At 34.9% G+C, this 17,794-nt stretch overlaps 1 protein-coding gene across 1 annotated transcript; it reads left to right on the forward strand.

Moving 5' to 3' along the window:
• The first annotated feature begins 10,508 nt into the window (after positions 1 to 10,508).
• Positions 10,509 to 15,798, forward strand: LOC132181174 (nudix hydrolase 2). Its single transcript, XM_059594268.2, has 9 exons — positions 10,509 to 10,668; positions 11,052 to 11,274; positions 13,257 to 13,322; positions 13,458 to 13,595; positions 14,340 to 14,417; positions 14,512 to 14,562; positions 14,663 to 14,697; positions 14,863 to 14,971; positions 15,448 to 15,798. The coding sequence occupies exons 2-9, from the start codon at positions 11,080 to 11,082 to the stop codon at positions 15,652 to 15,654; spliced, it is 879 nt and encodes a 292-aa protein (XP_059450251.1). The 5' UTR covers positions 10,509 to 10,668; positions 11,052 to 11,079; the 3' UTR covers positions 15,655 to 15,798.
• The last annotated feature ends 1,996 nt before the right edge of the window (positions 15,799 to 17,794 follow it).

The following is a 17,794-nucleotide window of genomic DNA, read 5'->3' on the forward strand; positions in this document are numbered from 1 at the left end:
ATCGAATCTTAATGATCTATCTTAATCAAGCGAAGCAATGTCTTCGGGATTGATGTACAATGTGCTGAGTTCCTAAAGCACTGAACGGACTAAGGAATTGTCTTTTCAAGAAAAATATTGTTCATTGAGAAAAATGCAATAAACTCCTTAAAAGACTTATTTGGATTTTGGTTCTTAATTCTGAGAAGTTCGTGGACCCAAATGTGAAAATGCTGATTAATTAGATGTATCATAAAGTGATACATATTGTTGGTAAATAGAATTCACTGCGTTGGGTAATCACATTTGAACATTGTGGGAACAAAGACTTCAAGCACTACAAAAAAAAGGGACTTTATTGACGTAGCAAACAGTAACTCATGTTTGTCACGTCAATAATTTTTGACGTGTCTAAATAAACACGTCAATAAAAAATTTATTGACGTGTCGGATTTTAACACGTCAAAAATTTTTGACGTGCCATTATGACTCGTCAAAAATTTTTAATATGCCACTATAACACGTCAAAAAGTTTTGACGTGTCTAAATGCCACGTCAAAATTTTTTGACGTGGTATTATGACACATCAAAAATTTTTGACGTGTCATAATGGCACGTCAAAAAGTTTTGACGTACCTTTATTCCACACGTCAATAATTATAATTAGGTAGTAAATTAATTATACAATATGTATTAAAAAAAATTAGGTAGCAAATTAATTTTAATTGGTATGAAAAATTAATTTTATCATACTAGTATAAATTAATTGGTAGCCATATTAATATGAATCAAACATTTCATTAATATTTGATAATATTATCATACCAATTAATATTATCATGCATATGAATCAAACATTTCATTAATATTAATTTGAAATGAAATGATAGCCATATTAATATGATATGATATTATCATGCATAATTCACTCTAGTAATATTCTAGCATAAATCATTCTAGTAATATTATCATGCATAAATCATTCTACTAATATTAACATGATAGCCATATTAATTTTTAAAAAATAGGACATACATAATACATTTATTTTATAAGACCCGCAAACCCCACATAAACCCGGCCAACACAAAATATATGTTCATCAGTGAGTGGATTATTGAGCCCGGCCTCACGAAAAAATGGATTTTATTATCTGTACATCTAGAATATTAATTTTTTTACTCTCTAATTAGTTTTTAAGTATATTGTATGTATAATGTGTTATAAAAGAGAAAAAAAAAATGATATAAATTAAAATTTAAAAATTTATCTTGCAATTCTTGACGTGCCACATGAAGTTCTTGACGTGGCCACATGTGGCACGTCAAGAATTTCTTGACGTGTCCTGTGCTGACACGTCAAGAAGCATACCTTGGGAAGGCGCGAATCCAACCTGGGTTCAGCTCCTTCTTCTTCTTGTTTTCTTCTTTCGTTTTCCTTCCCTCTCTTTCTTTCTCCCCCGTGCACGCCACAGCCCCCTCCCCTCCACCACTTTTTTTTCTCTACTAGCCGTATCTCCGTCTCCGTCACAGTCACACGCATTCTCTCGCCCACATTCTCTCTCTCACCCTCTCTCTAGCTCTCAGTGTTTCTCTCTCTCACCGGCCGTCATCACCATTGCTCCTCCTTCCGGCCATCACGAGCTCTCCCTCTGGCGATTCTCCGGCCTCTCCAGATCAGAGATATATATATTGATTTATTTATTTATATATTATATAAATTTACCGTGTGTATTATTATATATTATTGATATAGTTATATTAGCAAATTAATTTTACATGTTAGCTAATTAATTTATTTGTTTGAGATATATCTTTTATATGGTGAGAATATTATTTAATGTATATGCATGCATGCAAAATTATGTACGTACATTTTTTGAAAGTAGTTTTTTTTTGTGCAGGTTTTTGCATTTAGATTAATTTAGACCTAAATTTTGTGTAGGTTTAGTTTTTTTTTTTGTGCAAGTTTTTGCATTTAGATTTAGACCTAAATTTTTTATAGGTTTTACAAATGCACGTTATCAAAAAAAAAAAAAAAAACAAAAAACTTGCTTAAACCAAAAAAAAAAAAAAAAAAAAACAACAACAACAACAAAAAATAACAAATGCATTGGATATGGTCGTTAATTTTTGTTTAGATTTTGAAAATTTAAAATAAGTATGTAAATGTTAAAAAACAAAAACAAAAGAAAACAAATAACATAGGTAGCTGGATTTATTTTATCTACGGTCCCCATATATAACAAATGCATAAATGTTATAATAAACGAAAAAAAAAAAAAAAAAAAAACAACGACAACAACAACAACAAATAACCTAGCTAGCTAGATTTATTTTATCTAGGTTCCCCATATATAAAAAATTCATTTAGGTCTTGCAAATTTAGATTATGTAAATGTCATAAAAAAAAATTACAACAAATAATCTAGCTAGAGAGCTAGATCTATTTTATCTAGGGTCCCCATGTATAACAAATGCATTTAAATTTGGACCTTAATTTTGTTTAGGTTTTGCAAATTTAGATTATGTAGATGTTATAATTAAAACTAAATGTATGTGTTTGTTTGTTAAAAATAAACCAAAAATTGAAATGATGTAATTAAAGAAATACACTAAAAAAAATAACAACTAACTAACTAACCTAAATTTATTTTATTCAATTAGGGTTCCAGTAACTAAAGCTATGAACAAGAGTTGAATAACAAAGTTTAGAGGTGCGAGGAAATACAGAGACGAGTGTAAATTATTCGTGGACTTTGCAGTTATGAACTGTACAATCCCTGATGAAAAAATTAACTGCCCCTATAAGGCATGTCGTAATAAGCAGTGCCACCCGCCGGGTTTCGTACTTATCGATATATATATTTTGATAAATTATTTGTGGTTAACCTTCTTTATATGAGATACTAACCTGTTATTTAACGTACATGAGAGGATGAAGGAATTGATACCCACTGACCCGGCATTGATGTCGAGCATGACTAAAGGGACGGTACGGTGGACACCGAATGACGCGTATGCTCAAGCGTACGGAAATAAGCCTGAGTACGTTGGCAGGGTCCGACCGGTGGGTCCGAATGTTCTACCGGTGCGGGGCAACATACATTCGTACTATACACCGTCCTAGGTACGGTCTCAGAATTCTTGGAACCCCTCGTTCTCATAGATGACAGATAGGATTAGAAAACTTAAAGAGGAGCTGACACAACAGAGACGTGTGATGGATGAGATGGTCAAACAGATTGAAGAACAAAAAGGTCAAATAGCAGAGAAAGATGCCATCTTTGAGGCCCGTTTTCGCCAGCTTGAGGCCATGCTCGCATCGACATTTGGATCCGTGCCCGACAGAGGTAATGCTATATTTGTGTTGTTTTTGTTATTCTTCGGTTAACATGACTATAGCCCCCATTGATCACTTTAACTGTTAAAATTGTATCTCCACAAAATTTTCAGTTAGCAACGCATTGTTCCCGTGATTCATTTTAGAACTAACGTATATTTGCATCACTATATATCTGTGTTTTGAATTTTTTTTTATTGATTATTATTGGTTCACAACTCATTTGTAGGTAATGCAGGCTAGGCGTTAGGGGATGACTATGTTGACTTGGACTGAGCACGTGGTTTCTCATCGCTGTTTGTATATATATTTTGTTACTATTTGTTGATGTATTTGTTTGTATATATATTTTGTTATTATGTATAACAAGCATATAGTTTGCTATATGTTTGTTGAGAGTAGTTGGAACATAGATAGTATGATTGTATATTTGTTTTGTGTTGTGTTGGAATGTATTTTCGATGTATATATTTGTTTTGTTTTGTGTTGTGTTGGAACGTAGTATATGTGTTGGAATTGCATATATATTGGATGTATATGCAAATTGAATTTGAATTTTATATGTGTATTGGGTTGGATGTATTGGATTAATTGGATATGTTGGATATGTTTGATGTATTGGATATGTTTGAAATGGGGTTGGATATGTTTAATGTATTGGATATGTTTGAAATGTGGTTGTATAATATGTTTGATGTATTTGATTAATTGGATGTATTGGATATGTTTGATGTATTGGATGTATTGGATGTAAATGTAGAAATTAGATTGAATTGAATTGAATTGAACGTATTGGATAATTTAAATGTAGATATTGGATTGAATTGAATGTATTGGATAATGTAAATGTAGATATTGGATTGAATTGAATTGAATTGAATGTATTGGATATTGGATATTGGATATTGAATTTAGATATTTGATTGAATGTAGATATTGAATCGAATTGGATGTATTGGATATTGAATATTGAATGTATTGGATATTGAATGCATTAGATATATTGGATATATTTGAGATATATTGATTGTATTGGATATCAGGTTAATACGTAAATCTGGGTATAAACCCGAATAATTCAGAAAATATATAAATTTTTAAAAAATATATATATTTTTGACGTGTCAAATGGTGTGACATGTCAAAAAAATTTTGACATGGTGAAGTTCACCACATCAAAAAAAATTTGACGTGGTGAATTTACTACGTCAAAAATTTTTGACGTGGTAAAACTGGAACGTCAAAAAAAATTTTTTTGACGTTCCAGTTTCTGACACGTCAAAAACTTGGATTTTTTGACACCCCGCCCTTTTAACCGTTGAGACACGTAAAAAATGAAACGTCAGAAATGGTTGGTCAAAAAAAATGTCGATTTTTGTAGTGAAGAAGAAATCAAAATCTTTTGTCAGGTAGACAGATAGATAAGAAATTTTTCTTTGAGATAGATTTTATAGATATTGTTATCAAGTCTCTGGCCAAAGCATTTTGGTTGGTATACCAAAATATAATTATATATGCTTTATCGCATTTTGAGAATATTATAATTAAGTGGCAGTATATTTGGCCTTAATTTTGCTACGGAAGTTTTCATGGATGAACCACAAGTTATTATTAAGTTAAATGAATTAATTGTTTTTAAGCAAAAATATTTATTGGAGTGCAGTCACAACTATTTAGTGTAATTAATTATGATTAAAATATTATTGTATAACAAATGTCGGGCGACATGATTACGGAAATATTTAAGCCAATAATTATTTTTTCCTTTAGGTCCATCACTAAGCTGATATATATGTTAACCATATAATAGACTCTCTTATTTATATTTGGACTAAGTGTTTTATTTGATTAAAACATAGGCTAGAGAAATTATTTAAAGTTGATTTTGGGATAAAACCCATGCACTTTAAATAAAGCATGAAGGCATAAGGCCATAAATTAATTTCAGGGCTTGTGCTTAGGACTGCAAAGAAAAGGGCTTGGGATTTAAGCTTTAGGCAATTAGGCCCATGCTCCAGGGCAAGGGGATGCATGGCCCACGTAGAGTTTCTCCCTAGGTCGTGCGGCCACATAGGTGGAGGCTAGGGTTTGCCCTAACCCAGTGTCCAAGTCCAACTTGGACTCTATTTTGCATCCTGTCACACATTGCTTAGATTTTAAACTTCTCTTCCTAGCTGTGCCTATAAATAGATATATATATATATATATAAGAGCTTAGGGCCCTCAAAATATTCAATCAAGTGTTATTGATTATAGTTTTCAGAAATTCTCTAAAAACTATATTAGTTCTTTGTGTTAACTCACGAAGAACAAACATTTAAGTTTTGAGGAGCCAAGCAAAAGCCCATACTCGCTTGGTTATAATCAGTCATTGGTGAGAAGATCTAGAGGCTACGAACTTTCACGTTCTTGAAGAACAAAAGAAAAGTTCTTTTGTCAAAATCCACAACACCAACTAGCTAGCTAGGGTAGGTAATGAAAGAATTATTGTAATAAGTAAACAAAATGAACAACAATCAAATGCTTTGTAGCAATTCAATTAACTAAAATCCTGATTTTTAAGTAGCATAATTTGGCACGTTTTTTTTCTTGTCTTCCGAGGTTTGATGCAGATCAAAAAACATGAAATGTATATGGAGCAACTGAGCTAATGGTGTTGGTGTGCAATAAGACGCCCAATAAGGCAGCTCTGGAGAAGGTGTACCCGCAGCAAAGAGAAATTCAAAGAATGGAGATGCATGGAAAATTGTGTTACCACGAACTCATGCCCCTAACAAAAACATAGGAAAGGCATCCAAAATAAACATTGATATGACTTAGAGCTATTTGGAACTGCAGGGGAGACATGAAAGCTTTTAAAGCAAAAGTAATTTTTAGAAAAAAAAAAAAAAAAAAAAATTATGTTTAGCATTATGTTTGAGAAATAAAGATTTTAAGTACAAAATAAAAAATAAAAAATAATTTTTTTTTTTTTTTTGGGTCAAAAACTTCATTTTTAAGTTTTTGTCAAAAGTGTGTTTTGGCAATTTTTAAAGAAAAAAAGTCAAACAAGTATTTTTGAAATTTTTCACCTAACAAGCCAACTTTTGTTTGACATAACTTTTGAGGTAATAAAAGTAATTTTTAAGCTTTCTATAATCCCAAATAAGCTTTTTGTTTTTTTATTATTTTATTTTATTTTTTACATTTCCACTCAAGGAAAGGGGGAGAAGAGATTCAAACTAGTGATCACCGCTTCATAAGGCGTAATCCACAGCTGATTGAATTACCCCTTGGAGACTAGCTCTTTTTTTTTTTTTTTTTTTTTTTTTTTCCAAAAGTTAAAGAAGTACGTTTGGAGTTTTTTTTTTTTTTACCAACAAACTAGCTTTTTGTTCAACACATTTTTTTAGGTAATAAAAGTACCTTTTAAGTTTTCTAATGCAATTCCAAACATGCTCTTAGTACTTGAGTTACAAGCAAATAACAAGATTCATTGAATCAATTGCCTAATCTAATGATCTAGCAATTAAAAAAAAAAAAAAAAGTCTTCAAATATAAAACTTAGAGTCTGTTTGAGATTGCGATAGGAAACATAAAAAAGTTTACATGTTTAGTAAAATAATTTCAAAAGCTTTTTTTTTTTTTTGCCTTTTTACTCTAAATAGGGCCAAAATACATTTTTGAAAAAAGGCTTAAAACTTAAGTTTTTTTTTTTTTTTTTTTTTTTTTTTTTTTTTTTTTTCTAAAAAAACTCTTTCTTACTTTAAAAGCTCTATTTTCTAACGTAATCCCAAACATGCTAAGATTAGCTTTGTAAAGGAAATATTCAGAATTTTATTGATTCAATAACTCATTCTTCCAAAAAAAACTCTTTTTTTTTTTTTTTTTTTTTTTGGCAAAAGCTTCATTTTTTAAGCCTTGATTCTTCAATACAATCAAGACACTTTAGAAAAAAAGGACCCATAGCCGAACCCAGGACGTGGTTGTGTGTCAGTCACAACCCACAGCTTGGCAATGGGTCATTTTTTTCCCAATCTTTTTTGCCTTTTAAAAAAAAAATTTATTTTACGAAAGAGTATTTTTGTCATTTTTGCTTCATTCTTGAGGATTTAATAAAGAAAATCCAAATGGATGGGAATGACCGAAAGGGACTAATAAATTAAAACCTTGCATTACTTTTTAAAATTTAGAGGCACTTCAAAATTGGGCATAAATTTTCTACAAGCTAGACTGTAGAAAATTCATATTGAAATTCCAATAAAAAAAAATGTAGTCAATTATGACTTGCAGCATGGGCTAACTCTGAAAAGAAAAAAGAAGACAATTTTGTCAATATTGATTCAAGAAAAAGTGCATACAACGACTTTTGCGCTAGCGTGCTCATTGGTCATGTGTATCGACATGTATAATTTAAGCTATTTAAAAAGCACGTAAAAAGTATATATTATTAAAATAATAATAATAATAATAATTTAGGAAAACTTCAGAAAACTCTCATGAACTTCAAGCCAATTTAAAAAAACCCTCCTGAATTTTCGAAACTCTCACTTAGGCCTCCTGAACTTCCGTTTTCTCTCACTTTGGGACCCTTTTAACGTTTTATACCCATTTTATCCTCAACCAAAACTACGCCGTTTTACCCTTAACCAAAATTACGTCGTTTTGGACTCCAAAACTACACCGTTTTGAGCTTGAAAACTACATCATCACCCAACCCTAAATGATGTCGTTTTGAGCATAATATTAAAATAAAAATTAAAAAAAAAATAAAAACCGAAATTTGGAAGCCACCCCTTTGGCCAAAATGGGGTGGCCGGACCACCCCATTTTTGGCCAAGGGGGTGGCTGAGAGCCACCCCCTTGCCAGTCTGGGGGTGGCCGGACCACCCCCTTGGCCATAGGGTGGTCCGGCCACCTCCAAAAGGCCAAAAAAAAAAAAAAGGGGGGCCGGGGGGGGAGGGGATCGGGTGCATTTGGGGGTGGCCAGAGACTCGATCCCCTCCCCCCCCCCCGCGCCCCTTTTTTTTTTTTGGCCAAGGAGGTGGCTGGACCACCCCCTTGGCCATGGGGGTGGTTTGACCACCCCCAGATTAGCCAGGGGGTGGCTGGGCAAAAATGGGGTGGTCTGGCCACCCCATTTTGGCCAAGGGGCGATTAATTTTTTTTTTTTTTTTTAAGAAAAAAAAAATTAATGCTTAAAACGACATCGTTTTGGGCTTGGAGAGGGTAAAATGGGTATAAAAAGTCAAATTGTTTGACTTTAACTTTAAAATGGTCCAAAGTGAGAGAAAACGGAAGTTCAGGAGGCCTAAGTGAGAATTTTGATAGTTCAGAAGAAATTTTTCAAATCAGCTTGAAGTTTAGGAAATTTTCTGAAGTTTCACCTAATAATTTTCACCTGTAAAAAATTTCCTACCAACTAAGTTATAAAAAAATTCATATTCTTTCAAATCTCTTCATAGAAAAGGAGACCCCTAAAAAGTCTCCTCTTTTTGTCTTTTCTTTTTTGTTTTTTGTTTTCATTGATTCGATCACTTTTGAGCAACCACGCAATGCATAGCAAACGACATGTATATCTGCATTATCAAGTTGACACCCTTTATTGTGAATTGAAAGTGATGTAAGGCAAACAACTTCTTAATATTTTCATTTCTCTGAAAAAAAAAGAAAAAAAAAAAAAAGAAGAAAAAGTTAACTTCCTTTTAAAACTATTACTAAACAATTTTTTTCATAAAAAATTTAAAATTTATTTTATTTTATATCACGTCAATATTTTTTTTTTATTACTACTCAAACAAAATATTCACGACAAAATTCTTTAACAAACGACCAGACCCTCTCCATGAATATTCTATCATTTTCCTTGATATTAACATGAAAGAATCATTAACTTGCTTTCTAGGACAAAGACAAAGACAATTGGACAGGACAGGGGGCGCATTCCATTTCTGAAGTCTTTGCGCGCGTCCCCTACGGCCGGCAACGACCGACGACCAAGTCTCAAATGACAATTTCTTTAGTCTTATTCCCACGTACGCTTCAAGACTCAAATAATTGGATGAATTTATTATAATCTTTTACCTCTCCAATTAAATTAAATAAAATTTTATAATGAATTATATATTGATAAATTTCTAATATATATATATATATAAAAAAAAAAAATTGGAGTTTTGGACATACAATAATTGTAATAGTGTGTCATGACCTTGGCACTAGCACATTAGTTAGGGAAAAAAAGTTTGACCTCTTCATCGGCACGACGGCACCACCTAGCCCACTCAATTTGATGGCCACAACTGCCAAATCTGAGCCATCTTAAAGTTGTCATGGTTGGTGTAACCATATTCAAAAATTTGGTATTCAATTAATTTTTTAGTTTTTCTTTTTCTTTCTTTTTTTTTTTTTTTTTTGGAAGTTTCTCATATCAATTTCTAGTAGACATGCATCTATAATTAAAAATATTTAAAAATTAAAGAAGCACGGTTTATAATATACATACTAGAATAAAAATAAATTTTAAAAATTGAACAATAAAACCTCATTTGTAAAAGGAATTATTTCGAATTCACATTAATCATTATGATGGGATTATCTATGGAGCCGGCTTTGGAGTAGTTCAAAAAAGGGCTTGTATTTAAATAATTTTCAGAAAATGAAAATTAGTTAACGGTTGGGAAGAAGCAAATTAACCAGGAAATCTACGAGTCAGGAAAAGCAGCAACGTATGCGCAGGGCTGGCTCAATGTATTTGGGGCTTTAGGCAAAATTTTGAAGCTGGGCCTTTTTATTTTAAAGAAAAAAAATATTTAAATATTAATTAAATAATATTTATTTTAATAATATTATTATGTTCTTATAATATTATTATTATTTTCATTCTTATTGTTGTTTCATGACTTTTAAGTTTAACTTTTAACTAGTTGCCCAAAAAAATTCATGTGGCATATTTGTTTTTTTGAATTAATTGGTTTTATTTTACAATTGGCTTATTATATGAGGCCTTATTTTAGAGACCTAAACTTTTTATGGGAAAAAATTTTGGGCCTTATTTTTTTAAAGAAAAAAAAAAAAAAAATATGCCTTATGTTAAAATAAAATAAAAAAAATTTTTAAGCCTTATTAAAAATTTTTTTGGGCCTTTTTAAAATTTTTTTTGAGCCTTCATAACTGGGGCCCTAGGCGACTATGGCCTAGCCATTGAGCCGCACTGCGTATGCGTTAGACATAGGAAAACCCTTGTTGTATATATATTCACATATCCCGTTTCTTCCCTTGAACTGAAGAGGACTCATTCAAAGTCTCTAGAGACAAGGACTGCACGGAAGTTGTCTTCTGGATTCTGTGTTCCGACGGAAAAACAAGGTAATTTAAATGGCTCCGAAGCTATACAAATCCGCTTGTTTTTTTGCAATTCTTTTTATATATATATATATATATATTATGCAGAGGTTAACAACACCCTTAATTAATCTGGCATCATCTTCATCATTTGGCAGCCGTTCATAAGAGGCCTACTTTTGGTATATCATCCTCATCCTCATCGTCATGCAGCTTCTCAAATATGTGTTTAGGCGATTGCATGTTTAGGTTGTTGAATTTTTGTTTTTTTTTTTTTTTTTTTGCGTTGACTGGTAGCCAGATGGCAGATGCTGCCTGCCAATATTTGTGTTTTCAAGATATATACTGCTGTGGTGTGTGAATTTTTTAGTGCATGATTGCTTTTTTTTTAATTATTAATCGTATAGGTGGAAGATCCCTTTCTTGATAAGAAACATGTCGGCTCCAACAAGTACCATGTCAGCAAGGAGGGCTGTGATGGGGGAGAATGAGAGAGTTCAACAGGTGGAGTTGTTAAGCTCAATTAATGATTTGTATGGAGGAGTTCGTGTAAACATGGAACATCATCCCATGGATTCCAAGGACTTTGCTACTTCGCTCAAAGCTTCAATATCGCAATGGAAGCAACAGGTATTATATATATATATATATATAGATATAGAAATGCTAGAGATCTGAAGGTTTTCTTAAATATTGGTTCCAGACTGACGTGATTGCAGTTAAGTTTTTTTTTTTAATAAAAATAAACCGACTCACCTACCCACGCATGCATGCCCTATCCTGTCCCCTTCATGACCTTCTTCTCTCTCCCACATCACACTTCTCTCTCTCCCTCACACCCCAACCTCAGCTTCCGGTGAAGCCATGACCACCCAATGCACCCGAATGGAGACGCGCCCACCCTAGGACGAAACCCACTGAAAGACACAGCCACCGGCGATAGATCTGCGACTCCGGCAACGCCCACCCACCAGCGCAACCTGCCACCCATGCCCAGCCCGATCCTCCTCCCAACCGTCTTCTTAAATCCAACACCACCTAGCCCACCGCATGGCTGGAGTCGGCCGCACCCACCACCCCCGCTTAGCCGGCTAGAACAGGCCGCCACTCACTCCCAGGCCGATCCCCCCGTCCAGCCAGTTGCCTAGCCCACTTTTGTTTGTTATTTAGTTATTTATTTTTTTGTTTTTACATCAGTTTGTGGTGCAAATATGTGATGAAATTTATATAGTTGCAGTGGATTGATTTGTAGTCTCAGATTTGCCCAATTCCTTTTTTGTATTCTCAGATTTGTCCAATTCTTTTTTTGTGTTATTTTGTTGCTTTTACATCAATTTATGGTGCAAAAATGTGAAGAAATATTCGGAAAGCTGAGGTTGGGGTGTGGGGAAGAGACAGAAGTGTATTGTAGGAGAGAGAGAAGGAGGGGATAGGATAGGTCATGCATGGGTGGGTGGGTGAGTGGGTTTATTTTTATTAAAAAAAACTTAACTGTAGTTTAGTAAACTGCAGCCAAAGTCTGCCAAAGTCAAAGTCTGCCAAAGTCTGACGTAGTCAAGTTTTTATGCATGGGGTCATGCATGGGTGGGTGGGTGAGTGGGTTTATTTTTATGCATGGGGTCATCCCAGCGTCTGCCAAAGTCTGACGTAGTCAAGTTTTTTTTTAAAATAACGTCAGATATTTTGATATTTTGATTTTTTTAAAAAAAATTGAAAAAGTAAAATACTAAAGGAAAATTCAAATTTGAAGTATTAGCACCAAATTTAGGATGATCGAATCCCTTTTGAGTGATACAATCCCTAAAGGGTTAACCTTCTACCCCTAAATTTTAGTTTTGAATCCAAAAACAAATTTTGAGGCATTAAAAATTAAATATTAACCCATAAAAATTTAACTAAAAAAAAAATAACAAAATTTTTTTTATTATTTTTTTTTAATATATGTACGACGTTCGTCTGCCAAAATTTTGGCAGACGCATAGCAGGACTCATGTATGTATATATTGATCAGTTCATCTTGCTCTTTCCACTATCCACGTAGAGCACGTTTTGATATATTCTTTTTGTTTGGTGAGAAGACGTTTGTTTTCACTTGAAATCAAAATTATAAAGAAAAAAAGAAGTATGAAAGCTCTATCGGTGGCCGACTACCTCACCTTAACAAAACAAGGAGGCTATTTCCATTGGAATAAACAGTGTTTTTCAAAAAACTAAAACCTTATTATCCTTCTGTTCAAATCCAATTGTTGCTGTTGTTTTTTTTTTTTTTTTTTTAAATAAATAAATGAAATGAGGGTGGTCGGCCATTGTCTTATACCAAAACACGAGGGGTGGTGTGATCACTCCCAATGAGCATAAGAGGGTGGCCAAAGGCTATATATATATATATATAGTTTATTCCTCAATGAATAACCATCGGGGATATTCCCCGTTATCATGTAAATATCTATTTTATGGAATAATGCACAACCAAATAATAGAACAGTACTTATTCTATAGGAATATCCATTTCATTTGAGATTACTCGATCTTCTACATACCTAATGTGGATTTAATGTGGAAGTAGTTGTTATATGCCTTAATATGTTATGAATTTGGAATATAATTTGCAGGGGAAGAGGGGTGTGTGGATCAAATTGCCTATCGAACAAGTAAATCTTGTTGAAGTTGCAGTTAAGGTAAAGACATTTCCAACTTAGACCATATGCTGGGTTGGCTTCAGAAAAAACATACTTTGGATGTAAAACTGTGTAGTTATTGGTGTACAGTCTTTCCAAATCCTGCTTCATAATCTTGTTCTACTAATTTTACAGGAAGGATTTAGGTATCACCATGCTGAACCAGATTACTTAATGCTTGTATATTGGATTCCTGAAACTACTAATACTCTTCCTGCAAATGCTTCACATCGAGTGGGTATTGGTGCTTTTGTCATGAACAGTCAGAGAGAGGTATTTCCCATAGTTATCATCATTGTTGTCACTACCCAATAATACTCTAATTCTTAATTTTTAAATATGCTCATCCAAACAATACCAATTTAAATTCTAGATTATCTTAATGCTATCAATTTAAATTCTTTTTGTTTTGAAAATTCTGATAGTTCCTAAATTTCCATCCAATCATAATCTATATGTATATATATGCTTGCGTGTGAGGGAGTTTTAAAGTGGCTAGGCTTGTGGCCTCCAAAGTAAATAATTTTTACAAGAAAATGTAAAATAATTCATGGTTTATTAAATAAAGTTACAACTCGATCATGGATTACATATATATGCAAATTACTTAGATTGATTGGTCATTCATATGACTATAACCAAATGGACACCATAAGATTATCTCAAAGACAAAAACACAAAAGAGGGAACTTCAAATTTTGATGATCAGAAGTTTAGTTTGGCCCCCAAAGATAAATTTCTAGCTCTGTCATGGTCTTCTGGTTTGAAAAGTTGAAAGCAGTATTGTTAAGTATTGTAAAAAAAAAAGGTACACTCTATGGATCAAATGGTAGTTTTCATTTGTTTCTCAAGTACAGATTGCTTTCTTCATATATCATATACCTTCTCTCTGTTTCTTTTTTCCTTTTTGTCAAAAAAATCACCTGCTCCAGTGTATTTGGCTTGAAAATTTAAATTTCCCAGAAATGTGATGGCTTAATATATCTGACTACTAAAATTTTTGTTATTGTATGATAGGTGCTTGTGGTTATGGAGAATGGTGGCAGATTCAAAGGAACAGGCGTGTGGAAGTTCCCTACTGGGGTTGTTAATGAAGTAAGTACATTATGAGTGCGGTTCTTTATCTAATTCTTTAGAACGAACACTTTAGAAAAGTGTTTCACCTTGAATTGAAATTTTGCATCAACAGGGTGAGGATATAGGTACAGCTGCAGTTAGGGAAGTCAAAGAAGAGACAGGAGTAAGTCATAATTGTGCAATTGGTTGACTCAAATGAAATATACATGTGGGTTTACACATGCCAATGCAAATCTAATACCATTCCTTATATTTTGTTTCAGATTGATGCAGAATTTGTGGAGGTTTTAGCATTCAGGTGTGAATCTTTCTCAGTATTACACATATTGTTGTTTTAGATGGGTCTACAGAAAATCTTCCCTATAAAAGTAAGTTTTACTAAGCTAGTGTTATTAGATTGATAAATTTCAATATAATTTGCATGCTGTTCAATCTCCTTTTTGATTTTTGGCCCTTATTACAGGGAATGCCACAAAGAATTCTTTAGCAAATCAGATTTGTTCTTTGTTTGCATGTTGCAACCACGCTCCTTTGACATCCAGAAACAGGATCAGGAGGTTGAAGCAGCCCAGGTACCTTTTTTTTTTTTCAACAATCACACTATGCTCGTTTTGCTTTCAGTAAATTTGCATCAACTTGGATTTGGGTTTTGAGTACAAAATTGCATTAGTTTTGTTAATCAAAATGATTTTGGGCAAGTCACACTGTGGAAATAGGCATATAATGTATCAAACTTTTGTCAATCCTACTAGCTGCTGCTATTCTTTGGATTAACTCTTCCAAAATCATACTAGATGGATGCAAGACCATGAGCCAAATTGATCAGTTTGCTATTCATTTTTGATGAAAGAAATGAATTTAAGGAACAATCACATGCTGGAGTCAGGGTCTAGTTGATAAGTCCAATTGGGCACTTTTTAACCAGGCCTTGTGGTTTGATGTTTTGCACTTATATTTGAAGTAATTGAAACGTAGGGCCTCCTAAATTACTTAAATATGAAACAAGATTTCCTTATGTACATTTTTTTTCTTCTTCTCTATTCTCTAGTGGATGCCATTTGAGGAATATGCAGCCCAACCTTTTATCCGAGAACATGAGCAATTCAATTATGTTGCCAAGATATGCTTGGCAAAGTCAGATAAGGGCTATGCTGGTTTTTCTCCAGTATCTGCAGCTACATCTTCTGGCAAAACAAGCTGCCTTTACTGCAACAATCCGGATATACACCTATTAACTTCTGAGCATCAGCAGTAGCTTTCAATATAGCAGTGTCAACAAATGATTTGATCTATGCAATTTGTCCCTATATTTTGTATTGAAATTCAAATTAAAAATGTAGTCAATTATGACTTTTCTATATTGATTCAAGCAAGAAAACGAATGCGTGTGAGGCTCTGATTACTTCGACGTAAAATGGTTTCCAGAAAAATGATTTTCGCATTTTACGGTGTTTACTTCGACGTAAAATAATGGTTAACAGAAAATATTTTCCTTTTGACTGAAAATTCTTCTTTCATTTATGGAAAATGATTTACAGTTTTGTAAACCGTAAACCATTTTTCGACTATGAGCATCTTATTCTTAAATCAATGGACCTTACCAAGACCCACCCAGAACCTCGCTGGAACTTGACCAGGACTCACCCAAGACTAGATCGAGACCGCGCCATGATCTGCCCGGGACCTGACCGGACTTGAACGTGACTTGCCCAAACGGGACCCTCTCAAACTTGCCCAAGACCCGCCCGAGACCTGATTGGGACCCGCCCAGGACTTGCTCGGGACCCGCCCGGGACTTGATCGGGACCCGCCTAGGACTTGACCGGACCTGCCTTGAACTTGCCCGGGACCCGCCTAGGACCTGACCGGGACCTGCCTAAGACTTGCCCAGGACTTGCCGAGGACGCCCCGAAGACCTGACCGGGACTTGACAAGGACCCGCCCAAGACTTGCCCTTGACATCGTCGGGACCTACCCGGGACCCGCCAGGGACTTGATTGGACCTGCCCGGAACCCACTCGGGACTTGCCCGAGACCCATTTAGAATCGAAACTTGCCTGGGACGCCATCAGGACCTGCCCGGGACTTGACCGGAACCCGCCCTGGACGTGCCAAGGACCCCGCTAGGACCCGCCCGGTACTTGCACTGGACCTCACCGGTACTTGCTTGGGACTTGCTTGAGACTTGACTGGGACCCGCCCAGGACTTGATTGGGCCTGCCTGGGACCCACTCGAGACTTGCCCGGTTGGGTCTCGGGCAAGTCCAAGCCAAGTCCCATCGGGGTCCCAAGCAAGTCTTAGGCAAGTCCCAGCGGGGTCCCGCGCAAGTCCTGGGCGGGTCCCAGTCAAGTCCCGGGCGGGTCTCGGTCAGGTCCTAGGAGGGTCCTGGGCAAGTCCCAAGTGAGTCCCGATCAAGTCCCAGTGGGGTCCCAGGTAGGTTCCGGCGGAGTCCCGAGCAAGTCCCGGGCGGGTCCCAGTTAGGTCCCGGTCAAGTCCTGAGCGGGTCCCGGGCAAGTCCCGGGCAAGTCCTGGTCAAATCCCGGTGAGGTCCCGAACAAGTCCCAGTCAAGTCTCGGTGGGATCTCGAGCAGGTTCCGGCGAGGTCCTGAACAAGTCCCGGGTAGGTCCCAACGGGAACCTTATTGGAAAAAAGTATATAAAAAAAAATTCCGTGTGTATGGTAAACGCCGTAAAATGTTTTCGACCAAAATATTTTCAGGGAAAATGGCTTCCCTGAAAATATTTTCTAATAGAAACTATTTTACGTCGAAGTAAACAGAACCTTAGTGCAATGGCTTTTGCACTAGCGTGCTCTTAAGTATTGTATTTTATAGAACTCACTTGAAGGGTTGGTCATACGACTATTCCAAAAAGCATATATGTTTGTTATGCAATGGATGTATGATAAGATTCATTCTATGATTTTTTTTCCACATATTTTGCAATGTTTAAAAGGGAGTACTCTGTACCTTAAATTGGAGTCCATGTCTCAGATACAACACAGAGAGTTAACAGACAACTCTGCTTGGCACGACTTTAGGATCTTAGGTCAATATTACTATTGATAAATGTTGTTCAAGGACCAAATATGTCATTTTCTCTCGTTGAGATGCTGATAAATGTTTGCATTATTGTAGAGAGTAAAGCTATCATTTATGCTCATTTCACACCTGATGATGTGGTATATTTTAAATGACTTTCTTTATATTTATTTTGTTTGGTTAATGTGGAAAAATCACTTAAAGCACGCCATGTTAGGCAATGATAAATATGTGTGAAGAATATCACTACTCTGTTAGGTAAGGTCCAACGACAAGAGAACCGGTCATAAGTCCTATTTTTTATTAGTCGGCAAATATTGAGAAATGAGTGGTTAATACAAGGAAAAACTTTA

The sequence above is a fragment of the Corylus avellana genome, chromosome 5 (genome assembly GCF_965113065.1).
Source record: "Corylus avellana chromosome 5, dhCorAvel1.hap1.2, whole genome shotgun sequence".
In the NCBI taxonomy this organism is placed as follows: Eukaryota; Viridiplantae; Streptophyta; class Magnoliopsida; order Fagales; family Betulaceae; genus Corylus; species Corylus avellana.

Excerpts from the sequence above, each read along its gene's own strand:
- LOC132181174 (XM_059594268.2), top strand. The coding sequence starts at position 11,080 with ATGTCGGCTCCAACAAGTACCATGTCAGCAAGGAGGGCTGTGATGGGG. Across the intron at positions 13,596-14,339 it reads TCATGAACAGTCAGAGAGAG|GTGCTTGTGGTTATGGAGAA; the intron begins GTATTTCCCATA and ends ATTGTATGATAG. Across the intron at positions 14,563-14,662 it reads AAGTCAAAGAAGAGACAGGA|ATTGATGCAGAATTTGTGGA; the intron begins GTAAGTCATAAT and ends ATTTTGTTTCAG.